Source organism: Malurus melanocephalus, unplaced genomic scaffold (genome assembly GCF_030028575.1).
Source record: "Malurus melanocephalus ecotype Western Australia unplaced genomic scaffold, MMel_1.1 scaffold_686, whole genome shotgun sequence".
NCBI lineage: Eukaryota > Metazoa > Chordata > Aves > Passeriformes > Maluridae > Malurus > Malurus melanocephalus.
Window position 1 is genome coordinate 105,118 of NW_026623918.1, and position 25,749 is coordinate 130,866.

The 25,749-nt window shown below is 34.5% G+C and overlaps 1 protein-coding gene across 1 annotated transcript in view; it reads left to right on the top strand.

The window, feature by feature from the left end:
- CFAP46 (cilia and flagella associated protein 46) overlaps positions 1-25,749 on the top strand; it is a 67,200-nt gene that overhangs the window by 37,479 nt on the left and 3,972 nt on the right. The window contains exons 33-56 of the mRNA XM_057384104.1: positions 1,296-1,394; positions 1,646-1,775; positions 2,689-2,835; positions 4,152-4,352; positions 5,269-5,375; positions 6,200-6,382; positions 7,181-7,316; positions 8,056-8,235; positions 8,656-8,844; positions 9,562-9,696; positions 10,591-10,770; positions 12,308-12,475; positions 13,311-13,408; positions 14,082-14,161; positions 14,544-14,692; positions 16,394-16,515; positions 16,933-17,018; positions 17,982-18,146; positions 19,698-19,774; positions 20,318-20,372; positions 20,465-20,500; positions 21,691-21,793; positions 22,972-23,084; positions 25,213-25,294. Of these exons, the coding sequence (XP_057240087.1) occupies positions 1,296-1,394; positions 1,646-1,775; positions 2,689-2,835; positions 4,152-4,352; positions 5,269-5,375; positions 6,200-6,382; positions 7,181-7,316; positions 8,056-8,235; positions 8,656-8,844; positions 9,562-9,696; positions 10,591-10,770; positions 12,308-12,475; positions 13,311-13,408; positions 14,082-14,161; positions 14,544-14,692; positions 16,394-16,515; positions 16,933-17,018; positions 17,982-18,146; positions 19,698-19,774; positions 20,318-20,372; positions 20,465-20,500; positions 21,691-21,793; positions 22,972-23,084; positions 25,213-25,294 (3,021 nt within the window). The remainder of the gene's footprint in view (positions 1-1,295; positions 1,395-1,645; positions 1,776-2,688; positions 2,836-4,151; positions 4,353-5,268; positions 5,376-6,199; positions 6,383-7,180; positions 7,317-8,055; positions 8,236-8,655; positions 8,845-9,561; positions 9,697-10,590; positions 10,771-12,307; positions 12,476-13,310; positions 13,409-14,081; positions 14,162-14,543; positions 14,693-16,393; positions 16,516-16,932; positions 17,019-17,981; positions 18,147-19,697; positions 19,775-20,317; positions 20,373-20,464; positions 20,501-21,690; positions 21,794-22,971; positions 23,085-25,212; positions 25,295-25,749) is intronic.

The following is a 25,749-nucleotide window of genomic DNA, read 5'->3' on the forward strand; positions in this document are numbered from 1 at the left end:
TGACTTAATATTTTAAATTTATAATGGTTTTTCATTTATTTTYGTTTGGGKTTTTTTATGCCATTTAATAGACTTTTGATGAACTGGTTTGATGCAATTAAAGCCACTAAGATTATTTGTTACTAAACGTGATCTCCACTTGGGAAGCATATGAGATTATAAAGCTGGGCCACTTTTTGAAATGCCTTATTGCCATCTAGCTGAAAAAAAGCAAAGTCAAAAACRTTTCTATGAAAGTCTTATCTATTAAGTATTCAAAAGGCAGACTCCCTACTTGCTTCAAAAATATATCCATCTTAAGGGCACAAAGCAGTTTCCCTAGTAAGTGGGAAGAATCTCCCTGATAGATTTGTGTTTGTGACCAAAATTACGTTATTTCTTATGAATGATAACCTCTGAAAGTTTTGATTTAAAAATATTTAATATGCATGCAGTAGAGAATTCTTGCTGGTTTAGTTAAAACACTTTATCATGCTTTTTTGACAGTTATTAAATACTATTTGCTTATAAGTAACAGTTGTAAGCAATAGTTGTTTGCTTATTTTCTGATAGTTTATGAAATACCATATAATGAATTTTCAAAATGCCCAAAAGTGATACCACCAAGCAGAATAGATACTGATGTGTACCAATACATATGTTTTTCTCTGGACTGCCAATTGACAACTRAGTTGCTTTCTTGCAAGACTAAAAGGGACTTTCTGATAGGAAGTGATTTTCAGCCAAGATTCGCCAGACAAATTTTCTTGTTGATTGCTCAAGATTTGTGTTTAATGGTATTTTATTTCTATCTATGACCTGATGTTTATATATGTGATTAGACAGATGCATAGGAATGTGTTACTCTTTACTCAGCACGTACACACGTATGGAGGTTTTTGCATTCTATAGTGAGACCGTATAAATATTTTCATACTTTTGCCACATAATTCTTGCCATTAAGTTGGAAGGATACAGGTTTGATAGACAAGACTGGGGCTGCTGGTGGATTCCCCATCCCTGGAAGTGTTCAGGGTCAGATTGGATGGCGTTTGGAGCAAAATGGTCTTGTGAAAGATGCCCCTGCCCATATCTTTAGATATCTTTAGAAGTTCCCTCCAGCCCGAACCATTCTGTGATTCTGTGACCTCTATCAATAGGTAATTTCCCCTGTTTTTATTTACAATCTCTGTTATTGCCAGTATTAAACTATATGTGACAAGGTAGCATCGATAAATGTGGATTCTGTTTATATATGATGTGCTTACATGAAGGATTTAGATTGTTTCTTAGACATTTTTTCTTTTTATTTTTAGAATTGCCCTGATATGCTCAGATTTAAAACTGAGTGAGGCATCTGTGTATCATGAGAAAGCTGCTGGAGAAGTATACATTACTGAATTAGAACAAGCAATGTATGTATGCTCACTACTGAGGCTGTATTTAGTTGGGACTGTTTCCCTACAGTTGATAAATGCTGTTGGGGAAGAAAATAAAAAACATGATCTYGGAACACACCTTTGGTATATTAGCTATTCCCTAAAATTCTGTGCATGTTTGGTTAATGTCTGTCCACAGAGGAGTGTATGGTGAGGATTCCTAATACGTCGTTATGAAATGCTTTTTAAAATACACTTGAATTTACATTTTCTTTCTTGTGTTTTAGGTGTAGGCAAGAGATTGCACTGCAAAAAGAAAAAACTGCCTGTATGAAGACAGAAGAAAGAAAAATTCCATTTGAAAATGCTCAGCCTAATGGTGGTAGGAATGAGAATGTCCTTACTTCAAGTGAAAAGGTTTTCATTTCCATTTCAGTATCTATACTATATTTCTCTTTGCTCTTTTATGATACTCTTGCTAGTTTGTTTTTAGATAATACTTGAGAAATACATGAACACAAAAATCATTGAAAATGCACACTACTAAATTCTGCTATCATCAGCTGAAGCTGAGCTGGGTTTGCCTGGCATATTATTTATATTGGGAAGAACAAGATTGGAATCTTTGTTCATGCAAAGTAAAGCTACTTCCCTACGAATGTATTATGGGACAAATGCAAATCAGTTAAAAAGACTGAGAAGCAAAAAAGTTACTGTATTCACTCTTGGTCTCATTTTTACTCTTCTTTCTCTTCCCATTACAGTAGTGTGTAAGTTTTGMTTCCGCTTGTACATTGTTTTAAGGGCATGCAAATATTAAATTCCTGTCTTTATTGACTCTTCTTTAGGAAGATAATTGCCTCACCAATTTTTTTAAAGCTTATGTCCCACTTTCCTCTTTATTATGGCAGTGCTGTCCAATTTTCATCATACCATTTTGCTCTCTTTGTGTCTTTTTTCCATACTTGTCCATATAACATACCTTTTTTTCTGATTACTAATCCTTCTCAAGTCACCTCTTTTAGCTCTTGTAAATAGTTTTCTTCTTTGACTTTTAGTTATTACCAAGAATCAACTTGACAGCAACTTACCTGGAGCAGTTAATCTATSACACAGTTAGTTTGAATAGTGTTTACTTACTAGTTCAATGCCTTTTGAGGATTGTAAAATCCAAATCTCATAATAAACCTGCTGTTTCTGTAATACAATGTTAAATTTTGAAGTTAGAAAATGCAGCTGAACTGGGGGATATCATAGTTAATAACAACTTKTATTTTGTCTAGTTTCGTTTCAAAATTTATGAAGGTGTAATACTTTTGGTTTTTTTCAGGGTTTTGAGTTAAATGCAGTAACAGGAAAAGGACTGAGTGCACTTTCTTTCCCTCTCTTGTGGATTGAAAAGGCTGAAGTACTAATTCAGCTAGGCTTGTATCAGCCAGCAAGACTTCTGCTTTCAGAGGCCCATGCTGCAACTCAGGTACAATAAAAACGAAATAGAAAAAGAAACACTGATAAAATGCATAGGAAGAATGTTCATTTGGATGCAGTTATTCCTCAGAATAATAATAACAATCAAAGGGCAAAGCCAAGCCTTCTTCCACCACCCCAATATTTATTGCTTCAACAATATATTGTTTCAATATATGTCATGTGTACATTTAAATATATGGCATTTCAGTCCAAATTTGTGGGAGTTTTCTGAAAATTATATACATTTTTGAAGTAGTGTCAGCATTTCTGTCTGCTTTGCAGTGGCCTTGGAAAATACAGGTGTATCTCAACCTTGTTTGTTTAAATAGGTGGGGAATGTTCCACGTTTGCTCAGAAGAGAGAAAGGGCATTTAGCTCCATCCTCTCAATATTTTGATAATTTGCAAGTCTGGTTATTTCATTTTGAACTTCATTATGGATTTACTGCTAGATTTTGATCGAACTGAAATTATGTCTTAGAATTCTGGCAGATCTGAAATAAGCGTCCACATGTTCACCAAACAGATCTGCATTGGCTTGTTATTATGAAGGGTTTAAAATTACTGATATTTTCCCTATATCTACCGTTTTTGACTATAGCCCTGTGCTTCATAATACAAATTATTGCAATATAATTATTGCAGTAAATCCTTTAGTTTAAAAATAATGTAATTATTATCCTGCTATTTTGTGTAATAWTTTTTCCTATGTAAGTAAAAGCTGCCTATGTAAATTCAGTATRATCATGAATACTTTGAGTAATAATATATGAATGATATTCATTAATAATACATGCCTCTTTTAAAAGCATTATTTAAGCATTATATATTAAGGAAAGTTCAAAATACATTAGGGAGGGCAGTATTTTTAATAATATAAGTGGTTATTTGTATCCTACATGTCTGTATGCTAGTATACAAATGTTATACAATATTTGTCCCTTTACAGTGTTAGTTATATAGCTTATAACTGGTATAAAGCAGCATTGTGAGCTCACTGGATCTCTAGCGTATCTGTACACCAGTTAAAAAAAAAAAATCTTCCATCAGCACATTTCTTCATCAGATGCTGACAAACACTAGCAGATATATATASATACTTCATAATAGCAGAAAAATAGCTTATTCCACTTGTGAGATGGAGGGTACCGGAAGGTAAAGAAATGTGCAGCAGACCTATACAAGGAGTAATGAAGAAATTGAGCAGATAGTTGTAGGAATATAGTTTGCTTTTTATTTCTGTGAGGCTAATCTGGAATATGGACATAAATATGAATAGCACTAGAGGATTTTTGGTATATAGATCACATGTCTTTGTTTGTAGGAACTGAGGGCCCTCTCTGATATGTCAAGGTGCTTGTACTTACTTGCTGTGTTGGCTAACCTGGAAAGAAACCACAGACAAGCCAAAGCACTCCTGGAGAAAGCACAGCTTCTGGGAGGAAATGAGCAGTTTTGGTATGACAGTACTCTCAGTCTAATAGAAGCAATTCTAGAGGAAGAGGGGGAAGGAAAACAGAACATGGTAAGGAAGTTTTTTGGGCTTGGAGGTTGTGGTTTGGGATCTCTTTCAGCAGTGATCTCTCTCAGTGARATATTATGGCCTTTGCATTTTCAGTAAAAGCAAAATTGTGCGTTAAATGCRGTTAATGTTGTTTTCTCTACGCATTCAACAAACACTAGATTCCAGACAGATGCAGGCCAGTAGGAATGAGATTTTACCCACAGATGCTTAGGATGTTTTTATGATCAGCTTATTCTTCTATTGGAATAAAACCAGTTATAATCTCATATGCATGACTACATCCCAGAGATGTGATTCTCTTCATTAGAATGCTTTTGTATTCAGACAGTCCTGTTAACACTGGTATGTTTGTTTTTCATATTCAATGAATATCATGCCTTTCAGTATTATTTTCTAGTATGCTTTTCCTTCTCAAGTATTTCAAGTAGTTTTACAAATATAGTTTATAGGTTCTGGGAGATATTACTGTAACACTTTTTAAAAAAAACTAAAAACCTGTGACATCAAACTATCCGCTTACTATCAAACCCTTACCTTTCATGAGTTTCAGCATAAATATAGTCTTATGTCTTATGTCCATCTAACCTGTATTGATAAACTGTGCAAGTCTGTTTTGTGCAGAGGGATTATTTTGATTTTGACTGAACTCTTATTTGCCATCTTTTGCTATGTACCTCCAAGATGCATGTGGCTCCGTCCTCTCTCCTTGTATGTATGTGTGACATTCACATTAGCATCAAAACATCTAAGTATGATCATAACTCCAGTTTTCTAGACTTATTTACAGTTATCAAGAGCCAGCCATCTTGGGAATAATAAACATGTTGTGTATAGAATTGGAGCTTTCTAAATGAATGTTTAATATTATCCATAGACATTTAAAATAGAATTATGAAAATTCTTGCTTTACCTGCAGGCTTGTGAGATACTGGAACGTACTGTAAATGTGCTTCGATCTGCTTTACTGAAGAGACCTGGCAGGCAGTCGGAATTGGGTTTTATGATTGCATCCCTTGAAGCCAGGTGACCGTCTTTTGTCTAAAATATGCCCAGCTTCTAATATGCAGCTACATTACAAATAGATGTAATTTTCGCAGCGCTTTCTTATTTTAGCATGGTAAATTCTGTYGATTCTCAAATGTTTTTGTGCTAAGTCATTAATACAGTGGTGTTTTCTTTTTGAAATTTAGATTTCCTTCCATATTTCTATATTTCCTTCTCAAATTCTTGTTTGCAGCCTTACTAGCTGTTGACTTGGCAAACTAGATACCACAACGTATTGAGCGTAGTTTGCAATGTAGATTACCTAAAGGTGCAACATATATTTGCCTATGCAGAGGGATCCATCTGTGCCCTCCCACAGCACTGTGGCAGTCTACAATATTACCTGCTTCTGTTCTCACCATGCACTAAGAAGCCTGTTTGTTGTGGAACTACACACTGAAATCCGAGCACACAGACCTTAAAATGTGTTGSTAAGGGGAGGGAAGTATACAACATTTACGTTCCTGTCTCTTTCTGTAAAGGGGAAGCTTTCCAATAGAAAAGGAACACTAGTACCAGTCTTCTCAGTTCATCTGTATTTAGAAGACCGATTAGGCCTAGACAGATAATTAGATAATGGAACAACAAATAATAATTAGATACATGGAACAAGTGATGCCTCATCTCTAATCTCAAAATATAATATTCAGATTTTTCAGAACTACTATAATTTATGAAACACACATTTATGATGTTTTTTTCCGATTTCTTAGAATTTGAAGGAAAGCAGAGAGAAATGTGTGGGTTCTGAAAAATAGCCTGTGCTTTTTGACTGCTATCTCATATTTAATTTTTATTTCTAGAAAAACACTTATTCAGATACATTTTGCCCAGGATCATATGACAGTTAATCCCAAAGCTGTTCAGTTACCACACATACTACAGGAATCCTACAATAAATTAGYTCAAGTTGAGAAGGAGTTTTTTTATTATGGGCATAAAAACTGCAGTGCTGAAATACTGCTGGAATGTGCAAATATTCGTAGGTAAGACTATACTTCTATAACTCTATTGAAAAATTTTAATTAAGTTGAACTAGTCCATGAAGTGTATTGATGACATTTAAAAGTCTTTTTAAAGATRGAAAAGAGCAGATGGCATTGTTAGCTTTTATATATATATTGCTGTTACAAATCTGTTTGCGTTCATGCGTTTTGTATTCAAAAAAGAGCTCTAGAATTAAAAATTGTTTTCACTCAAGGCAGAGTTCTCTTTTGTTCTTTTTTGAGGTCAAAACAAAGTGTGAAGATCTCTTAAGTCAGCGTTTTGACCTCTCATTTGTAAAGGCATTTTAGCAGCTGAACCAGTCATTCTCAAGTATTTACAGGCCTTTACAATTCTTACCGTTGAAACATTTCTCTAGTAACTGCTGCAAGAGTAAAATTGGAAAGCATGGTATGCTTGGAATCCTAGCGTTTGCACGATGCCCCCTTAAACCAACTGAGATATGTTTTGTACCTGGTATACTGCCATTTTGTTCCTAGTAAATAAATACTCTAGAATATTACCTGCCTTTCTTCTCTTTGAGTCTTGGCATCTTCTTGCATTGCAGCWGTACAGTTCTAAGAATAAGACCTTGGAAAAATAACTTGTAAGCATTCACTTGTCCTATCTGTGCATTTYAAAAACACATGCAAAGTTATTCTTTTTTATTGGTAATTAATCTATTTGATGTATTAATTGATTATTTTATTATGTATGTTTAACAGTATTGATACCATAAAAATGAGCATTTTTTGTGCTAGTTCTTATGAGTTTATGGTGTTGGTTTGGGTTTTTTTCAGGACCATTGCCAAGCAGGAAAGGAACAAAAAAGACAAACATAGTCACTATCTAGACGCTTATAACTTAGCTCAGAGAGCAGTATCCAAAACAGAGGAAGTATTTCATAATGTTTGTAGTTTATTTGCATTTCATGAGGTATGGACTTCTGTATTCCTTAACTGTGGAAAGGAAATCTAGTTTAGTTGTAATATTCACTCATTTTTTGATAATCTCATTGGGGGCTTCCAGGAATTATCTGCTTGTAATGATAAGCATTCTTTGTATATAGAAAGAAATATTGCATACCAAAAGAATTTACAGTTGAAAAAAGGGATGAAGACAGGATTTTTTTGGTCTTTGTCAAGTTTATTTAATTCTGACATATATCTAATAGCTACAGAAGAAGAAAGTATGCACTTGGAGATACTTTTGATTCTCAACCTSAAAAGTTTAAAATTCTTCAAAATGTGTTTCTTCTCAGGAGAAACAAAAARTCTTCAAAGAACGTTATTATAAATAAAGAATGTCTATTCTTGATAAATAATGAATGTCTGACACTGTCTGTGTCAGTGTGTTTTGGTTAAAGAGAGCCTGCAGTTGACTTTGCTAGGGGATATGTACCGTTATTAGATATTACATATTTATACCTGGTCCATAAAAGCAAAAACCCAGCCACTCTGGTTCTGTGGAGCTACTTTGATTGCCTTGTAATATATCTGACATTGGAGTTTGTCTTTTAAATTACTTACATATCTTCATTGCAATATTTCTGCTCTGTCGAGATGATAATGCTAAAGTGCTTCTTTGGTTAAAAAAAATACAACCTTCTAACTTCTTATCAGATAAATTTGAAAAAATACTTGAACTTAGAATTCTACRTGCTTTTGTATTTCAGAGTACAAATATTAGTATTCCATTAATGAGACAACTAGCTAAYAGGAAAATAAATCTTGTAGAAATTCTTTTGGATATTTGTCATCTTGTCATTACTGAGAAAAAGCTTAAAAATGTGGGAGAAGCATCATTTCATGAATTTGTGGAGGAGTTCATCATTGAAGGTGATGCAACGGAACAGGTAATACAAAATATTTAGTTCTRTGATAAAAGGTATAACAAACTTTTCCATAGTGCAACTTCTTCYGCTACTGAGGAAATGGGTCCTCAGACCAGTCACAGAGTTTTGTAGTAAAAGAGGTTGAAGTGCATGGTTTTAGTTCTGGAGATGGTTTACTGGGCACCCTCCCCTTATTCCATGATTTTCTTGGCACTGGTTGAACATTGTTATGGATATTACATTGAACTATTTTTGTCCTTCATCAGTTGTTAATGAAATTGTGGATCTATTAAAGATGGCTCATTTGTAGTCGAAAGTATAATYACATTTAACATAAGTATTTATATGTGAATATATATATGTGTTACATTTTAAAAAACTTCCTGTTTATGTCTGTGTGGGKATATGTGAGCAAATAAACATTAATATGTATTTTACCAGGATTGGAAGTATATGAAACGCACCGTGGCTCATATTACACTGGCTCAGTTAGCAAGCATACAGAATCTTTGTAAAGGCTGTCCCAACATCAAATCCAAATGCCTGTATCTAACTGGAAAAACTCTTCATTTACTTGCCATTAATGCAGATCCTGTATATTCAGAGATTTACTGGAAGCCAAATGTTATGGTAYGCATGCTTTTCTGCAGTTATATTAATTTTTCTGTGTAAAATTTTTCTGCTCTACTATTTTTTCTAGATGCATTTGTACAAAAGCTGCTCTTTATGTAAAGCTAGGTTTTGTATASTGCATGCAATCCATAATAAAAATGGATACCGAACTTACTAATTTCAAAAACATGGTTCTGCCTACATGCCATCCTCACATAGATAATTTTTGATTTGTTTGCAAGATATGCTAATTACATTATTTTCTAAAGAGAGGTTAAAAAATTCCTTGAATGCCTTAAAGGGCTAGCAAGGCATGGTCTCTGAATCCATGCGATCAAGAAGTATTGACTTGTAGGTTAAAAGCTTGGATTTTTAAGTGTCTTTTGTGTTGTAGTAAGAACCCTACATAAGAAAAGGAGAGTTGGTGGAGGCATTATAAATTCAGTGACAAATTAAAGTGTTCAGAAGGAATAAGCAGAGGACAAATATGAGAAAGTCCAACTCTTGGAGGTTGTGCTGAGGGTCTTTTTAGTTTGTTTTGGTCATACTGCCTTCATAACATACAAAGAAATGTTGGTGGTTGATAATATTACTAAATCTCTCACCATGTAGGAGTTAAGGTAGTGATTTCTGTTAAGATTAATTCCATTTTTGCATAGACTTTCACAAAAGAAATGAAGCCTGCCTTACTTAATGGATGATTAATTGTTTTTTTTTATATACTGTGATGGGTAGGAAGAAGCTAAATCAGACATCAGAAAATCTTCACTGGCGTCAGCAGAATGCAGTGAACAAGACATGACAGACAGTGGTTTATCAACTAATAAATGTCATAATGAGAAGTATAGGAGGAAAAGTCAGGAATTAAAGGTATATTAGTTTATAAGCTTGCGTTAGAATTTGAGTGTTTTCTTTTTATAAAATAATAGTAATCTTACCTTATYAGTTCTGTTTAAAGTGATAATGGAAATGTTTGTAACACAAACTATATCTTTCAAAAGGAAAAGATCTACAAAACACCTTCCAAGAAACAGCTTCCCATCACTCTCTGCTGTGTATCTCTSTCCTACTCGTGAACAGACTGTGGGGGAGCTCCTGAATGAGCTCATACTGTTCCTCCCAGAAAGAAATCATTTCTCCTTCTYGCTGATGGAGCATGTAGCACCTGGACTAGAGGAGCAGGCAGTTTCTTTCTGCCTCACAGATATGAGTTTCTAAGGGAACATAACTTTTTGCAGACTGGGAACAAAGAAAGAAATTACTTATATCACAAAATATTTGTAAAATTCGGAGATCTGATCTCTGTTAACTACTGCAGCTGAAAGCACATTAGGCATTGGGAGTGTAGAGTTTGTATTGCTAGTAAAATCAATAAATACCCGAGGTAAGAGGTTTGTGGGCTAATTTGCACTAAATATAGTTAGCTGTTCGCAGAAACAATTGTATTGATCATTGTTTCTGAACCGGTCATATTGCCTGCAATTTAAAGCCTGTTCTGCTAGGTATACRTTTTATATTTTAAAAAATTACTGTGTTAAACCAATTATTTTTGAAAGTTGTATAACAGATGTTGGTGTCTGCTAAAAAATTAATCAGTATTTTCATGTTTTGATCATACATTAAGTGCCTTAAAAAGAAAATGCATTAAAATTATTCACATAAAAGCAATATTTATCTTCTACGACATTCTGTAATTGTCGAACATATAACAAATACTTAATATCAGCAAATTTTAATATAAACCTTTTTATTTCTAACACCTAGACAGAATATAGGATGGCTCAGAAATATCTTTGTCAATCCAGTGAGGCCTTGCTGCAGTCTATGGCTATTGCATTCAGTCACAGCGTTACTGATGTACTGGCTCCTGCTAGTTTGGAAATGGCTGAATGCTTTCGACAATTTGATCCAATTTCAACTAGCCAGTTTTTGGCACTTCATCAGGTAAGGCAACCTTACTGCTTTGCAGTGCTGCTTTTCAATGTGAGGATGTTTGAAGATGTGTAAGCTAAACTGTATTTGCAGAGCCTGAAAATAGGTCATACAGAACACATGTAGGGTTCCATGTAARAACTAGTATGTAATACAGGTCATCAAATATATGATACATTAGCTAAGTTCAGAAGATGTAATGAGTGATTTTTTAAAAGTTCTACTATCTGTTGTCTTTGACCTGACATTTTCATTGATGATTGCATACATGAAAAAAATTTARTAGGAATAAATTACTATCTTGTAATTGGCAAAGATAAGACATTGCCACAAAGTACAGTTTCATTGCTCGCAAAAAAAAATTCTAAAAATATTTCTCTGGATTGTTAATTTTTGATTTTGAAATAGATAATTCAGTTTACATTCAGTTTGTCAGACTGATACCCACACAGCATGGTCCCATCGATGGCTTGAAGGTGTATGCATCATTCATGTGAATAATGTGCCTTCATCAAAGAGAAGATGCAGAATGGCTGTAGGGCTTGTATTCTCTGGAACAAATAACYCATACTTCCTACACCAAATAACCCATACTTCCTACACCAGCATCTCTGTTAGAGAAATAACAAAAGCACCTTATACTACTTTCCTTTCTGCCGTGTCAATGCAACTGAAGGAAGTTACAACAAGCAGAAAGCACCTGAATCTCTGTCAACACTTAAATTTGCAAATATCTCCACCCATGAGTAGAATGGACTAGCTAGGTCTTCTGCTATATTAGAATCAGCTAATACTGGATTTGGTGGTTCAGTTGTTTATCCCTGTACTCTTGCAGCACACCCTATTATTTATGCTGGGTGTTTTACGTGTTAGTGAACAATCTACTAGAATGTATACCAAGGCACAAAAACCATGAGCTGTCATGTCTTTTACTTGGCAAAAAATTCTGCCAATTCAGTTACTAGTGCCCAGAAATGTTTGTGTTAAGGCTCCCTTAGGAATTTTTGATTAGGTCAACCTGAATTGCCGTTCTTTTTTTTTGATATGACAACTGCATTAAAATAAAAAGAGATAGTTTAGCTCTTAGCTAGCGTAGATTCAAACGACAGAGTTAGTATGTTTGCTGAAAGAAAAGTTCATCTAGTCTTACCCATTATTTTGCTCTTTGTAGAAATCTATTGTGTGATGTGATGGCTGCCAATTAAAGCACAGAAACACAGGGAAGATTCAGCCAACTTGAAAGGCTGAGCTAAGAGCACAGTATTTACCATTCCAAATAGACCTTAGATGACTGAATGCAGAAACCTTGATGATACATGTAGACAAAGAAATCAATTCCAGCTATTTGTGTTCAGGAAATCTTTCTAAGTTATTGTCAGACTGTTTACATTGACCTGCACAAATAAACAGCAGTCTTTTGCTACTTCATCTCACCTTTCAAGCAAGAGAATTCTTTTTCAACGTAGATAAATATTATAGCAAACATAGTGTATATATTTGCTTGTTTTATTTTTGTGAAGGAAAATAAATAGATATAAAAATTTTACAGAGTTGTTCAGCATCTATGATGATGAAGAGTATCCTTCTAACCGCWACATCCAACACCAGCAGCTCTCAGATGGCAGCATTGCTGCATCTTCAGAATCATTTAAAACAGAACAGGAGCACAAGTGATCTTCTAAAATGTGTGGAGCAGCAACTGTCTGCTATTTCAGTGGTAACTCTCTGAGCTACTTCATAGGGGTTTATATATGTTATAAAAATGCACACAGACAGACATACGTGTGTATCCAGGACCTTGGTTGGTTGTGGGTTGGCAGTGCAGAGAGAATGGTTGGACTCAATGACCTTCAACAGCTTTTCCAATCAGAACATTCTGAGATTCTGTGAGCCAACCCTGTGCCTTCCTCTTTTACCAAGAGCTTGCCACACAAAACAAACACAATTTTAAATAGTAGTTGTTGATGAAGTGTCTCTAGCAAAATTGTGAAGGACTTTTTGAAAATATAAATGTTACTATGAATTACTCAACTCACGTCYTTTGCTAATACTCTACGAGTATTTGATAGCATTTTAACTTCAGAAATAGTGTAGGGGCCTTAAAAGTCATATTGTTATGAAGAGGGGACTAATCTACAGAATTAGTAATTTGTTTTAATTAATATTTATACGTTCTTCTGCTCTGCACTGCATAAAAATTACATGATCATAGAATGGTTGAGGTTAGACAAAATCTCTGGAGGTCATCTTGTAAAATCCGCCTGCTCGAGTAAGGCCACCAAGAGCTCATTGTCTACAGCCATGACCAGATGGCTTCTGAACATCTGCAAGAGTGGAGGCTGCACAGACACTCCGTGCCAGTGCTCACTGCCCTCACAGGGAAGCAGAGTTTGCTGCTGTTTGGACAGAGCCTGCTCTCCTGGCCCATCTGCTGAGTGTTTGGGCCCTTTAGTATGTTCTTTCCTAGAATTACTATCAGTTTTCTAATGAAAGAACTGAGAATCGGTTTATAAAGTCTAAGAAAATAATACTACTTTTGAACTATTGTACAGGCATGGAGAAACCTCTGTATTCCTGTTGAACATTTTAATATAGTGGATGAATTGCCATCTAGTTTCTACATAGTTGTTCTACAGCATTCAGAAGACAGGTATGAAATGCCATCATTTTGGTTTAGCATTTTTTGTTACAAATGCCATCTTTTTTTACCGGATTGTTTATTGTCTTTCACTTCTAATTTTGCTGGACTTGACTTTTAGGATAGTGAACTATTCAATATATAAATCAAACTGCCTGAAACTCAGTTGTGTGCTTTCTGTTCTTTTAATTTCCCTAATTATCTCCAGCGGTCGCTTGAAAGGTTTCAGGCCATTCTTGATAACCTTCCCAAGTTCTGTTAAGAGTTTCCCGCTCTTATTGCTTATGCTCTTGGAAATGTTAGGAGGGGTCATATTTTGCTTTATAAAGCCAACAATTATCTGATTATTGCAGCCTAATTAGCTGCAATAAATTAGCTCATAAATTGAGCTATAGAAACTGACTATGAGTTCATTCACCAATTTAAAAAGTCTTGAACATTTGTCTTGGAGCAAATAGAAATCTACCTTATTGGTTACACAGTAATTAAAGAATTTATATCTCTCAGTTTGTTCCAGCTAGAGTTTGTGGGTTTTTGCACCCAAGGTGGGGGTAGTTACTGCATCCTGAGAGTATTTGTAAGCACATTAAATTAGAGGGTAATAATTACTCACTAATAAGTTTGAGTCATATAAACAAGGCTAGACAGTCAAATAAACTATTCAGCATTATTCTGCTTTCCACAGATCACATTTGTACAGTTCTTTGATTGAGATACCCAAAGTAAGTGYGGCACAGCAAAAAGGAAAACTCACTCAACGGATGGGTAAGTACCTCTCACATTTAAGAGAGAAAAATCATTGCACTGRTATTGTGAGAAGAGTCATATCCTTCACTGTTGCAGTTAGTAAAGTTTTAAAATACTTTCTCAAGTAATTGTAGCTCTTTTTAATTGCCAAGTAAAATAAATTATTAAATGTTTCATTACCAGATGTAATGTATCTAGTCAGTATTTATATAATTTTTGTTTATATTTGAAGTTTTTATAGATAAACAATCATAGAGATTTTTTTCATTGTACATTTCTGTATATATTTTGTGTTTGATTATATATATAATCAAACTGATGGTATTTGTACAATAATTTCTTCAAGTAAAAATATGTCTCATTTATACCTCTTAAGAGGGTATTATCCTCCTTTTAATAGTGCAGGCAAAAGTTTCTCGATTTCCTGTGAATCCTGATGCTTTTTGTATTTTGTTGGAAAAAATGCGACTTTTCAAGCTGCAAAAGATGAAGAGTCATCTTAAACAAACTGTCAATCAGAACTTGCAAGACTCTGTCTCCAAAAAAGAGGTGGTAATATATTTTATTACCTTATATTTAAAACTATATATGGGTCAAAAATATGTACTAAAAAGATGATAGACATTCTTTATGCAGAWTTTTTCAGTTTATTCAAGAGTATTACTCTTCACACTTACTAAATGCTGTGTACTCTGCTTCAAAATTTAATCTTACTATTGTGCTATTGTTCCTGTATTTGTCATTCAGAAGCTTTGAAATCTTCAGTAGTTTATCAGAATTGAAAATTGATGCAGTTGAGATCAGTTTACTTGAAAGTGTGCCATATTCCTGACATTTGCATTTGCAAATGTACACTGCCTTTCTTACCACGTGAAAGTCCCTGCTGTTCCAAGGAAAAACCAGGATCATAAATTGTAACCCTTTAACGTAAATCAAACTAACTTAGCCAGAGATTTATTACTGGTTTCCAACACAGAAATGTTTTGTGCTAGGGCACACAATATCTTTTGCACTGTAGCTCTTTATTTGGATGCAGTTGATCCAAGTCTGTTGGTCACATAATTTTGCTTCAAGGACACATTTGTTGGAGTCTACTTTTGTAGAACAGTCTTAAATTCTAGATGATAAAAGTTTTCTGCAACTGCAGGAAGGCTGAGTTCTATAAGGACGTTGTCACAGTGAGCACAAGTTGTGTAACTTAAAGATATTAGAAAAACTTGTGACTTTTACACTTCTAATCTGCAAGGTGACAGAAAATTTTCTACATATGAAAYGTACAAGTCCTAGTATTTTAATTTGGGCCTCACTGGATAAAACCTGTTTTTTCAAAGAAAATTCACTGTTAAATATAACATTAACAAAAGTAGTAAAGGCCTATTTCCATTATTCATATAAAGGTAAAAATRCAGATCATATTGAATTTTCATACTGAGTTTTCATTGTTTCAATCACACTAACTTGGCTGTATCAGTTTAAGACAATTTTAAGTGGTGGACACTCTAAAATGAATTATCTTCCCTTGTGTTAAGATTGTGTCAGGTTGAACAGATGGAAAATACAAGTGACGTCTGTTTTTAAAATGCACATGCATTACAACTGCCAGAAGGGATGCATGCAGCCACTGCCGAGCCACACAAGCCTTGGATAAGACATTTCATTAGTACCAACATTCTTCACCATTTAATTGAACTCGTTTSTCCAGTTAGTGGTTTTGTGTCACTCTGTGTTGGATTTTACAAGCTTCAGTTTTCAGTATTTTTCTCTCCTACATGAYTCTATTTTCTCCTTATCTATTCTCTTCATTCTGTTCATTTTCTTTTGCTAAATTGATGATCTCTGCATATACTTTTATTTGCTTCTTCTATGTTTATCATGCAGTTTCCGTTCACTTCTCAAAGTTGTCCTTACACAATTTCTTCTCATCATTTGGAGGAACRCATTATAATTTCTTTCTGCTGTTCTTTTCTGTCGTTCCCCATGAAATTGCTGAAGTATATTAATTATTTAAATAATAAGTGTTGACACCTTCTACTGATTCTTGTGTTAGAATGTTTTTCAAAATGCTGGTMTGAAATTTTGAAATAAAGTAGTTTTGAAACTGACTTCTTACATTTATATTTTCCATTTTATAATCTTTCACATTATTTTATTTAGTCTCTGATTTAATGTAATATAAAATATATACATGTAACGGTATTTAACAAGGATGGAGAGTGAAAGTATTCTAATTTCTGTTTCTATGTGTGATAGACTCCAACAGAGAAAACAGATGATAGTGAGCTTGATTTGACATCAGATTTCTCTGAAATAATACAAATTATGGAAGACTATCTGAAACCATCACTGTCACACTTTGATTTTCCTGCTCTCACGTAAGATATGTTGACTTTGATTATCATTTGTAAAAACAGAACTGTGACTCAAGTCCCTCAAATAAAGGAATGGTTTTAGCAAGGATGGGCTGTTGAATGAATGTTTTACATCTTGAAAGAGAGTGTGTTCAGGGTATGTCCGASTGAGAGACTGAGTGGTATCATAGGCTAATGGCCATTTCTGACAAGCACTGTTCTCCAGCTTAAGTTATTCTTAAGATGAAACTCAAGATGCAGTATGATAATTAAACTGTTTAAAGATGGGATTTCCAAAGGACAGGATCTCCAAAGGGAGCATGTCCTTGGTGGAAAGTGTCAGTGAAATTTAAGCAGTTTTGTCTTTGTGTTTCCTGTGAAAACTTTTASCTACACAAGTATTAGTGCTGGTAATATTTTCACTGAAATTCCTCTTGCCAGAGAATCCCGGTGCGTATCGGTTTCAACAGCTGAAATGGGAAAAAGGAAAGTGAAAGATAAGGACACCAAACAATCTGTAAGGCAGGGTATGTGCTTTCTTGAGTATAATGTGTCTGTGTGTGTGTGTATCTTTATTGACAGATACCAAAATCCAGTAATTTTTAATTTTAATTTTAATTTTAATTTTATTTAAAACAGAGAGAGGATAATTTTTGTTTTTGTCTGTTTTATTTTCTATATCAAGTCAAATATTTCTGTATACTTTCAAAGATAAATTTAGATGCTGGATGGAGCTATGCTTCTGCATTTATTTAGGGTCTTCTGAACCATACAGTCTGTAGACAACTAAATGAAATGGCTTTATCACAAACTGGTTTTTCAGGAGAAAAGCTAGAATAAAGAACATTCTTAAGCCTGTAGATCTCTTTGTTTTGTCGTTTGTTTTTGTTTTTGTTTTTGTTTYGTTTTGTTTTTAACTTTATGGACTCTCACAGGTTGTTAGGTTGAATGCAAACCTAATACTATAATATGTCCCTAAACACATCTCAAGAGTCGTTCTGAAAAAACTGGAAGAATTGGTTTCCATGCGTTTGCTTTTTCTCTGTAGAACAGAGCTGTGCGATGATAATATTTACTACTTTTTTCCAAAATGACAGAATCAAAAATTTTCTACAGAACAGCACAGTATTGGATAAGATTTCCTTTACAATGCTATGCTGTTTGGCCAGTCACTGCTCTGGCAATTTTACATTTCCAAACGTTTCCTGAATCTACTGCATACACCTGGACTCGGACCTGAGATGGTTGGTTATTAAAACAGGGATATTTTTCCCTCTGAAGAATTGGTGCTAACAAGGGCATAGAAACTTGAGAACATCTTAAGAGTAGTGGTATCAAAAGAAATGTTTTTGCTTAATGCGCTTAATTCACAGTACACTGAAGTTCATGTGTCATACAATAGAGTAAACTTAGGTTTTTACATCTAACTTCAATTATTTTTATACAAACTGAGAACTAAATCTCCATCATGTTCTCTCATGATTCTTTAGATACACCTRTGGATTTAGGGTTGTCTGTGGTGTTACTAGGGGATACATTGTTTATGGAATTGCCTTTGGAAGCTCTGAGTATATTTCAAGAGGAAGGAATAAGTTCTGTTTCCAGAGATTTTTCTCTACAGATTCTCTACAATCGACTACATTGGACTGAGTCAGGTACTATTAGATAAACATTCTTTCCTTTAGCATGATGAGATACTTAAAAATTTAAATATGAATGGTGATGTATATTTTGCTGGAAGATAGCCACGTGGAATAGCTTTCTAGTCTTTTAGGTGAAGTAAACAGTGCAGTAGACTTATTTCAGTAATGTACAGGCCGATTATAGGTGCAGTGCTACCTAATTTAAAACAAACTCCACACATTGAAGAATTATATACAACAGTGGAATTAAAATTACAAGCATGTTGTTTAAACTTTGAAACTATTTTCAGCTGCAGTGAAAAAAGGAAGTAAGATTTTAACACTTCTGTTATACCTTACGTAAACTCTTCAGCCAAATGAGGTTAAGTAACATAGTTGGACAGTTGGTAAATTTGTCCTTATGGCATCTTAAAACTCATTTCTTAGATCTAGAAGTGACTAATAAATGCAGGCACTAGGCAATTTTTGTATGAAGATAACTTCTATTAATAAAGTTAAAAATTKGAAGCTGCATTTTTCTCATAGAGAAAACCACATGAAATTACTAAAACTAGTTGGTCCAACATAAAAAAAAAAATAGACCAAGTGCAGAAAATTTCACTCTGTACCATGTAAGTATGATGTTCCAGACAGGTTCTTGTATTGTGTCCATATCTGTAATATTTAGTAATACTTAGCCTCCAGTATAACCTGTTCTCATAACCTCTTCTCTGTTTTCCATTTCACCCCTTGTTTCTAAAGGGAAGGAGTTGTATGTAATCTGAGGTTTCGGTTAACATACTCTTACAGGTCTTTGAGAAATACAACTTCTAGAACATGTAGGGTTTTTTCTATTTCTGTTTTTCCCTTTCTCAGAGTGGAACTTCTTATGGTTGCATAATTTTAGAAGTGGATAAATGAGAGGAAGAGTTGAAAACTATGAAACATAGTCTCTGTTCTTTCAATTATGACAGTGCCCCCTGAATAAGGGAACATAAGCAATGTGGTGTTAATGTGTGTCTCAAGCTTCCACGAAGCCTCGGGGCACTCAGTGATAACTGCCTGAGACATGTACTCTGGTGACAGTCACATAGACAGTGAGAAACATAAGACAGCTTTCTGTGCTTAGAAAAATTCCCTTAAAGAAATAAAAAWTCCAATTCAAATGTGAAACTTCCTTTTTCCTTTAGATCTCTCTGTGTCCCACTGAAACTTCAGCGATTCCATTAGCATCAACAATTAATAGATATGGTATATGACTTAGAAAGGACTTTGATGATCACTGTTCAACTCTGTCCAAAATTGGTAGTCTAATAAAGCGTTTTCATGTGTAAGGGATCCTCCTTGTTTTCCTCTTTAAAGCCTTTATTTTCAGGCAAGAAGATTAGGGGAATGTGCTTACTTTGCTGTGTTTTGAAATGAATTTTTATTTTTCTACTTCAGTCTGTTGTTGCTGTTGTTCTTACTACTACTGCTGCTGCTGCTGCTGCTGCTGCATCATACTAAATATATAGAGTCCTTCAAGGACATTTATTTGCTGAAACTGCCTATATACTAAAATTTTTTTTCTTTTCATTTTTGCAGAAACTGAACTTAAAACAAATGTTGAAATATCTAAAGAAACAAAACCAAAATCTCATCAGAAAAGGAATGTCCGAATGGTGAATTTTCCGCCTTTTTTGTAAATAACGAGAGAACTTGCATAGAGAACGGTTAAAGTGGGTTGCATAGAAGCTCATTATGTGTACTAGAATTCGGAAGTGGAATAAATGTCACATTAGTCCATAAGAATCTTGCTTCCTGTTGATTTTGCAAGGAGTTTTTCTTTGAAAAACACTTTGTAAATGGGACATATTTAATAATCCACCAAGGGAGCTACTTAAAGTTAATGAAAATACTTTCTGCAATAATATATTAGTTTTTATATAGTGCATACATATATTTTTATAAATCTTTATCTGTATCCATTTACATCTGTATCTATATATGTGCACGTATGTGTGTATATATGTATATTCATGTAGATAATGCAGAATAATGTATTAATTTCCATTGAAAATTGAATATCATGATGCTGTTAAACCCACATTCAGTAGTTAATTGTGTGACATGTGTTTGTGTTAGCTGACACAAAGAATGTGATACTGTTAGTATTGGACTGAAACTTTAACATGTAAGTGGATATGTATTCTTTTTAATTGTAGGCATCCGTTATCCGTGATCCAGGTTGCTTGTCTGTTGATACACGTAATTTTAAATGTATCCTTTCACAACTTATTAGCTAAGTGTTTCGGCTAAATTTCCTTCTTTTGTTGTTTAGATAGCACTGTTTGTAATTAACTGTTTATCAGATATTGTGGACCCCTATAATGAAGGACGAGAAGCAGGTAATAGAGATTGTAAATAAAATATTATTAAATCTACCCCTAGAATTTAAATTTTTTGTAGCAAAAAATGAAGTCACAACATCAAGATGTTGGGGGAAAAATGGTATGTATTTTCATCAGAACAGCACAGCTTATCACCTGTAAATGGTGCATTGGYGAAACAGTGTAAGAGTTGATGGAGGTTTTAGTGAAATCACAGAATGGCAGACTGGTTTGGGTTGAAGTGATGTATAAGCTCATCTCATTCCACCCCCTGCCACAAGCTGGGACACTTAAAAATGGACCAGGGGTTGCTCCAAGCTCATCCAGCCTGGCCTTGGACATTTCCAGGGATCCAAGGGCAGCCACAGCTTCTCTGGGCACCCTGTGCCAGGGGCTCATCACCCTTCGAGGGAAGAATATCTTTCTGATATCTGATATTTTAGCTGACCTAAACCAGCTGTGTTTCCATGTGAAGAAGCCATTTGCCCCTGTCCTGTCGCTGTGTGCTCTTGTAAATTGTCTCTGTCCATCAGTCTTGTTGGCTCCCTTCAGGTGTTGAAATAATTGTTAAGTCTAAACACAATGCAAAAGAAGCTACAGAACAACCTGGTGTAGCAGAGTATGTCTCCATGTGTTTACAGTTCTCCACAGCAAATCAGTGTAAAACACTTCATGTTCTCAGGATCTGGCTCTAGAGTGTATCTTTTAATTTATACCAGTATGAAAATGTAGTCAAAAGGAGAAAATAATGTACCATTAAACATGCAATGTCCTTGGAGAGCAGAGGTGGGTTTGGAGTCTTGTTYTCTGAAATCAGGACTCTGGAAATGCAGTTTATCCACCTACTTATGTCTTCTCTAAGCCTCTGGAACAGAACTGTATCAGCAGTACTGGTTTTCAATTCCTTACCTTTTTTTCAGGGTATCTAAAATTTTTTCTTCATACTTTTAAAGTCTTTAACCTGTCTACCAAATAATCCTTTTTCATTATAAAAGATGCCTTTCAAATGGGAATCCCAGTTTTGCTCTGAAAAGGTCACAATTGCATTCATTTTAAAAGCCAGACCTAGATTTCACAAAATATGAAATCCTGTGATAACCTAAACCACCCTAAATATGATAGTGTCATTTAAAAATTATTGATTTTGAGATTACCCAGTGTAGTTTGTAGCACGTTACATTCATAATGATGAAATTCTGTTGTTACAGAAGCTTCAAGTCCTTCCCAAAAAATAAAGGAAATACTAGAAAAATACCATGACCTATTCACACTGCAGGGGGAAGGTGTCATTGGCAATATGTGTGTTCCAAGGTGTGTAATATTCTCCRCTTTCTTGTTTTATCCATGTTTCTTGTTTAAAATTGTGCATATTTTCAGAGATCTTGGTTATGMAATAGAGTCGCATTTTGCTGAGCTGATAAACATATATAGCATATATAGCAAACCATTATTGGTTTGTAGATCGAGTGTTTTAGGGATCTGAAACAGAGTGCCCCAAAGTGACTTAGCCAGGGTGGTTTTGTATGAGTTGCTGTATATGTAAATAATCTCATTTTGATAGAAAGTCTTCTGCTGCAGTCTTCGATGAATACACATAAGTGAGCATAAGTGTAATTTCTGGATTTTCTCATAAATGTTTTTAAATCCAAGTGTTAAAACTGTAGCACCTCCATGTACCTTCAGTCAACTGCAAATGGGAGCGTAGATTTCTGAAGCAGAGTAGTGAAGGTTTATCACACAGCTTCCAATTTCATATATTGATCATGAAACTAATAGCATTTTATGGAGTCTACTCATAAACACCCTTTGTTCATTATAGAAATACTTTAGTTTTAGCATCACAGCCATAGAGGACTGAAAGGGATCTCAAGAAGGGAAGCAGTGACYATCCTATGAGTCAACATGGCCATCACTGGGCCTTCCTTCCTAGCTGCTAGTTTACAATCAGTCCTTAGGAATCTTCTCTACTTACCTAATACTCCTGAGTAGGTACTCTAGTATTTTTTCATAGCAATTGCAAAGATTGTTATGACCAAATTGCAGTTTTTCCTGCCAGCTGGGCGGATTATCCACATGTCTTTTCAAAAACTAATTGCTTATGTCACATATGGTGGGTGTATACATGAATATTCTCTTTGAATGTTAGACAAAGACTGCATTTTAACGAATACATAAAGCAATGAATTTTTTTTTAAATTTTACTTTTTTGATGGAGAGGCTGGTATTTACCTAAAAATATTCTAAGCCTCTTGCTCACTATGAGATGTTACTCAGTAAATATTTTAATACAGGAGTMTAGTATTAATAGTCCATATGAGTTACACTTCTCACAGAATTCTGCCATCTTCTTTGTCTCCTTGCTTTGCATGTTGACTTTCTTATAATTCTTTCTGGAGTAAATAACACTGAAGTGTTTGCTATAGATAATTTCTGAAAAAATGTTCTTGTAAAATAGTAACATGCCTCTTTTTTTTCTTCCTTCCTTTCAGCCAAGCYGAATGGGAGCGGCTCCTGACAAATTGTAGTGCGTTTCTGTTCTATGGGATGGAGAGATTCATGTCTCATGTATTGCTTAATTGGTTGGTTGCTATGAACATCCCAAGTAAGATAAGCAAATTGAGAAATATTTTTGATTATACCACCTTTTATTCCTAGATGTGTCCTACTGTATCATTATCACAGTATTGATAATTAATTGCCAATTGATGTTGGCAATTAAGGGCTTGTTCTAGATCTGGGGTTCTTAGTCAGAAAAACTTTGTAATATGCAGGTTTCATTATTCTGTTGCATAATGTTCTTGTTAATCCTCACAAATAAGCTTAATCCTTCTTCGCTTCCATTTGTTGGAATTTCTTAGGTTTCAAAAGGGTTTACTAAGGTTTTACTAAGAGTTTCCTCAGTAAACCATCTCMTTTCCTTTGGAATTTAGTATTTTATTGCAAGATATTTTATTGGTAAGAACAACCTCTGCAGTGCGTTTCTCCAAAATTCTTAAGTCTCTGCTGAGGCAAACCAAGAATTGTCCATCAAGGCTGGCTTAATGCTGAAGGATTACTCTGATATTATAGAGCATTTGTAGACTCTGAGAAGGTATTTTTTCTCTCTTTCTTCACAACTAATTAGTCTTTCTGTTGTAGCAGAAGGCTTAGATTCAAGACTGKTTTTTTTGGTTCAGAATATTCCTTTCTCTTCCTATTTTCCTTGCACATCTGGAAGAAGCTGGACTGAGTGGTGCTGAATTTGTCAGCGTAGCTATATTGTGTTGACCTGTGAAAGTGAGAAGGAGAGTACATCTCAGATTGTGAAGCCAGTAGAGCAATAGGAACTTTCTTCATGAAGCTTTGATTTTAAAAGTGATTGAAACATCTATATGTAAATATTACAGGAAATAAGAAGAGAACATGTCTTCTATATACATGGTCATACCTGAAGAACATGTTTCAGAGATCCATAGACCAGATATTTGCAGGTCTGGCAACTTTTGGAAAGTTGTTAAACCTTGCCCTTTGTCCTACCAGGATTAATTCTGTCTAAGATTTCTGAACATTCTAACCTAGACTAAATATTATTAAATATTGAGTTTGGTCATTTACATGATGAAATAAAATATATCATTGCTAAATCTGACAATGAGACCAGGCTGACAAAGTGAATGCAGCCATTTAGCAAATCCTGAAATGCAAGATCATGRTACAAATTAACCTTGCTTTATGCAGGGTGTAGTTTGGGAAAAGCTAGAGGGAGATATTGTACTTACGGGAAAATAATCAGTTAATAATTAATAAGTTAAGGTATGACTGCTTAAGGGGCAGAGTTACAGAGCAGAATCAAGAGATGGATTGCAAACTAAGCAACGTATTCTTGCTAGTGTTAAAAAAAMCCAAAGTTTATATAGGGGTAACCATACAGGAGTGTCATGTGCAAGCTATATGAAATAATTTCCTACTCTATGTAGTATTGCAAAGGTCTCAGCTGGGGAAGAATATTGACTACATTCAGTAATTTATTGCTGGAGAACATTAGGAGTGGTCAGAAGGCTGTACGACAGCTTGTGTGCTTGGTTTTATTAATAGATATATATGTGCATCGATATGTCYATATGCATTTAAAACATACCTTTGGAGGAAATATTTACACATTRAGGGAAGATATGATTAAAGTTTTAAGATTTTTTAGGCAGAAAAATAATTTACTTCTCATCTGCTGGTGTTAGGAGAACAAGTAACTGATTTAAGCTGCAGCAAACCAAACARTAGGCAAAACCTTTTAATTCTGACAGTATTCTGAGTTATTTCACTGGAGACCTTTAAGGAAGATAAGGCATATCAGAGATGTAACTTGKATGTGAGTTGTGGAGAGAAGCAGTAGTAGAAAAGTTTCCATACCTGCATATGTAAACTCTCCCAAGAGTTCATAACTACAGAATTGGATCATATAGGTTATTGGCTGTAATAAGATTGTATGTGGGCTTCATGACCAGCTAATGTGGCATGTGGAAAAAAWMCCCAAAACATTATGGAAAYGTAGCAAAATCACATGAAGTAATGCTAGGATGACTTTATTACTGCACATTTACATGATGCTTGACAATTGTGGCYAAAATGTGTAAATTTTRTACTAGTCGTTTAGACTGGGTTCAAGAAAGCAATTAACTTACAAAAGGCCTGATTTATTTTAATTAATRTGCCTGCATTATTAGTGTGAATACCATTGCTATATTGTTTTCCAGAATGCCRTTTGGTGATTCTTCTGGATCTTGTACGATCACTGCAAAGTTACCAAAGAATTAAAAACTCTGATATCCACAAAAGGTAAAGGTAATTTCAGTAAAGTCCACAATAAGGCAGATTATTTCAAAGCAAAGTTAAAATTTTGAGTTATGAATATTCTCATTTACTTCTGCAAGTAGAATAGTAAATAGGATAAATCTTCTGATATTTCTTAATATCCCTTTTGACATCTCCAAAACAGCTATTTCCTAAACTAAACCAAAACACAAGTTAGTTTCTCACTCATAACTTTTGGAGTCTTAGTTTAATAGTCTGGTGAATTCATTAATAAGACTTACATAAGTCCAAAAGCTTGCTGAAATTTTAGAATAATATGTGTTTAAAAATGAGTCACATAAACTCCATAGACAAGCAGACAGCATCTCTCCAAAAGATTACAGAAAACTTTAATTATCGTCTTTTGATAGTTACTATGAAAAGGAGATCCAAATAAAACCAAAATTCAACCTTCTATTTACTGCAGTTTCAACCTTAGA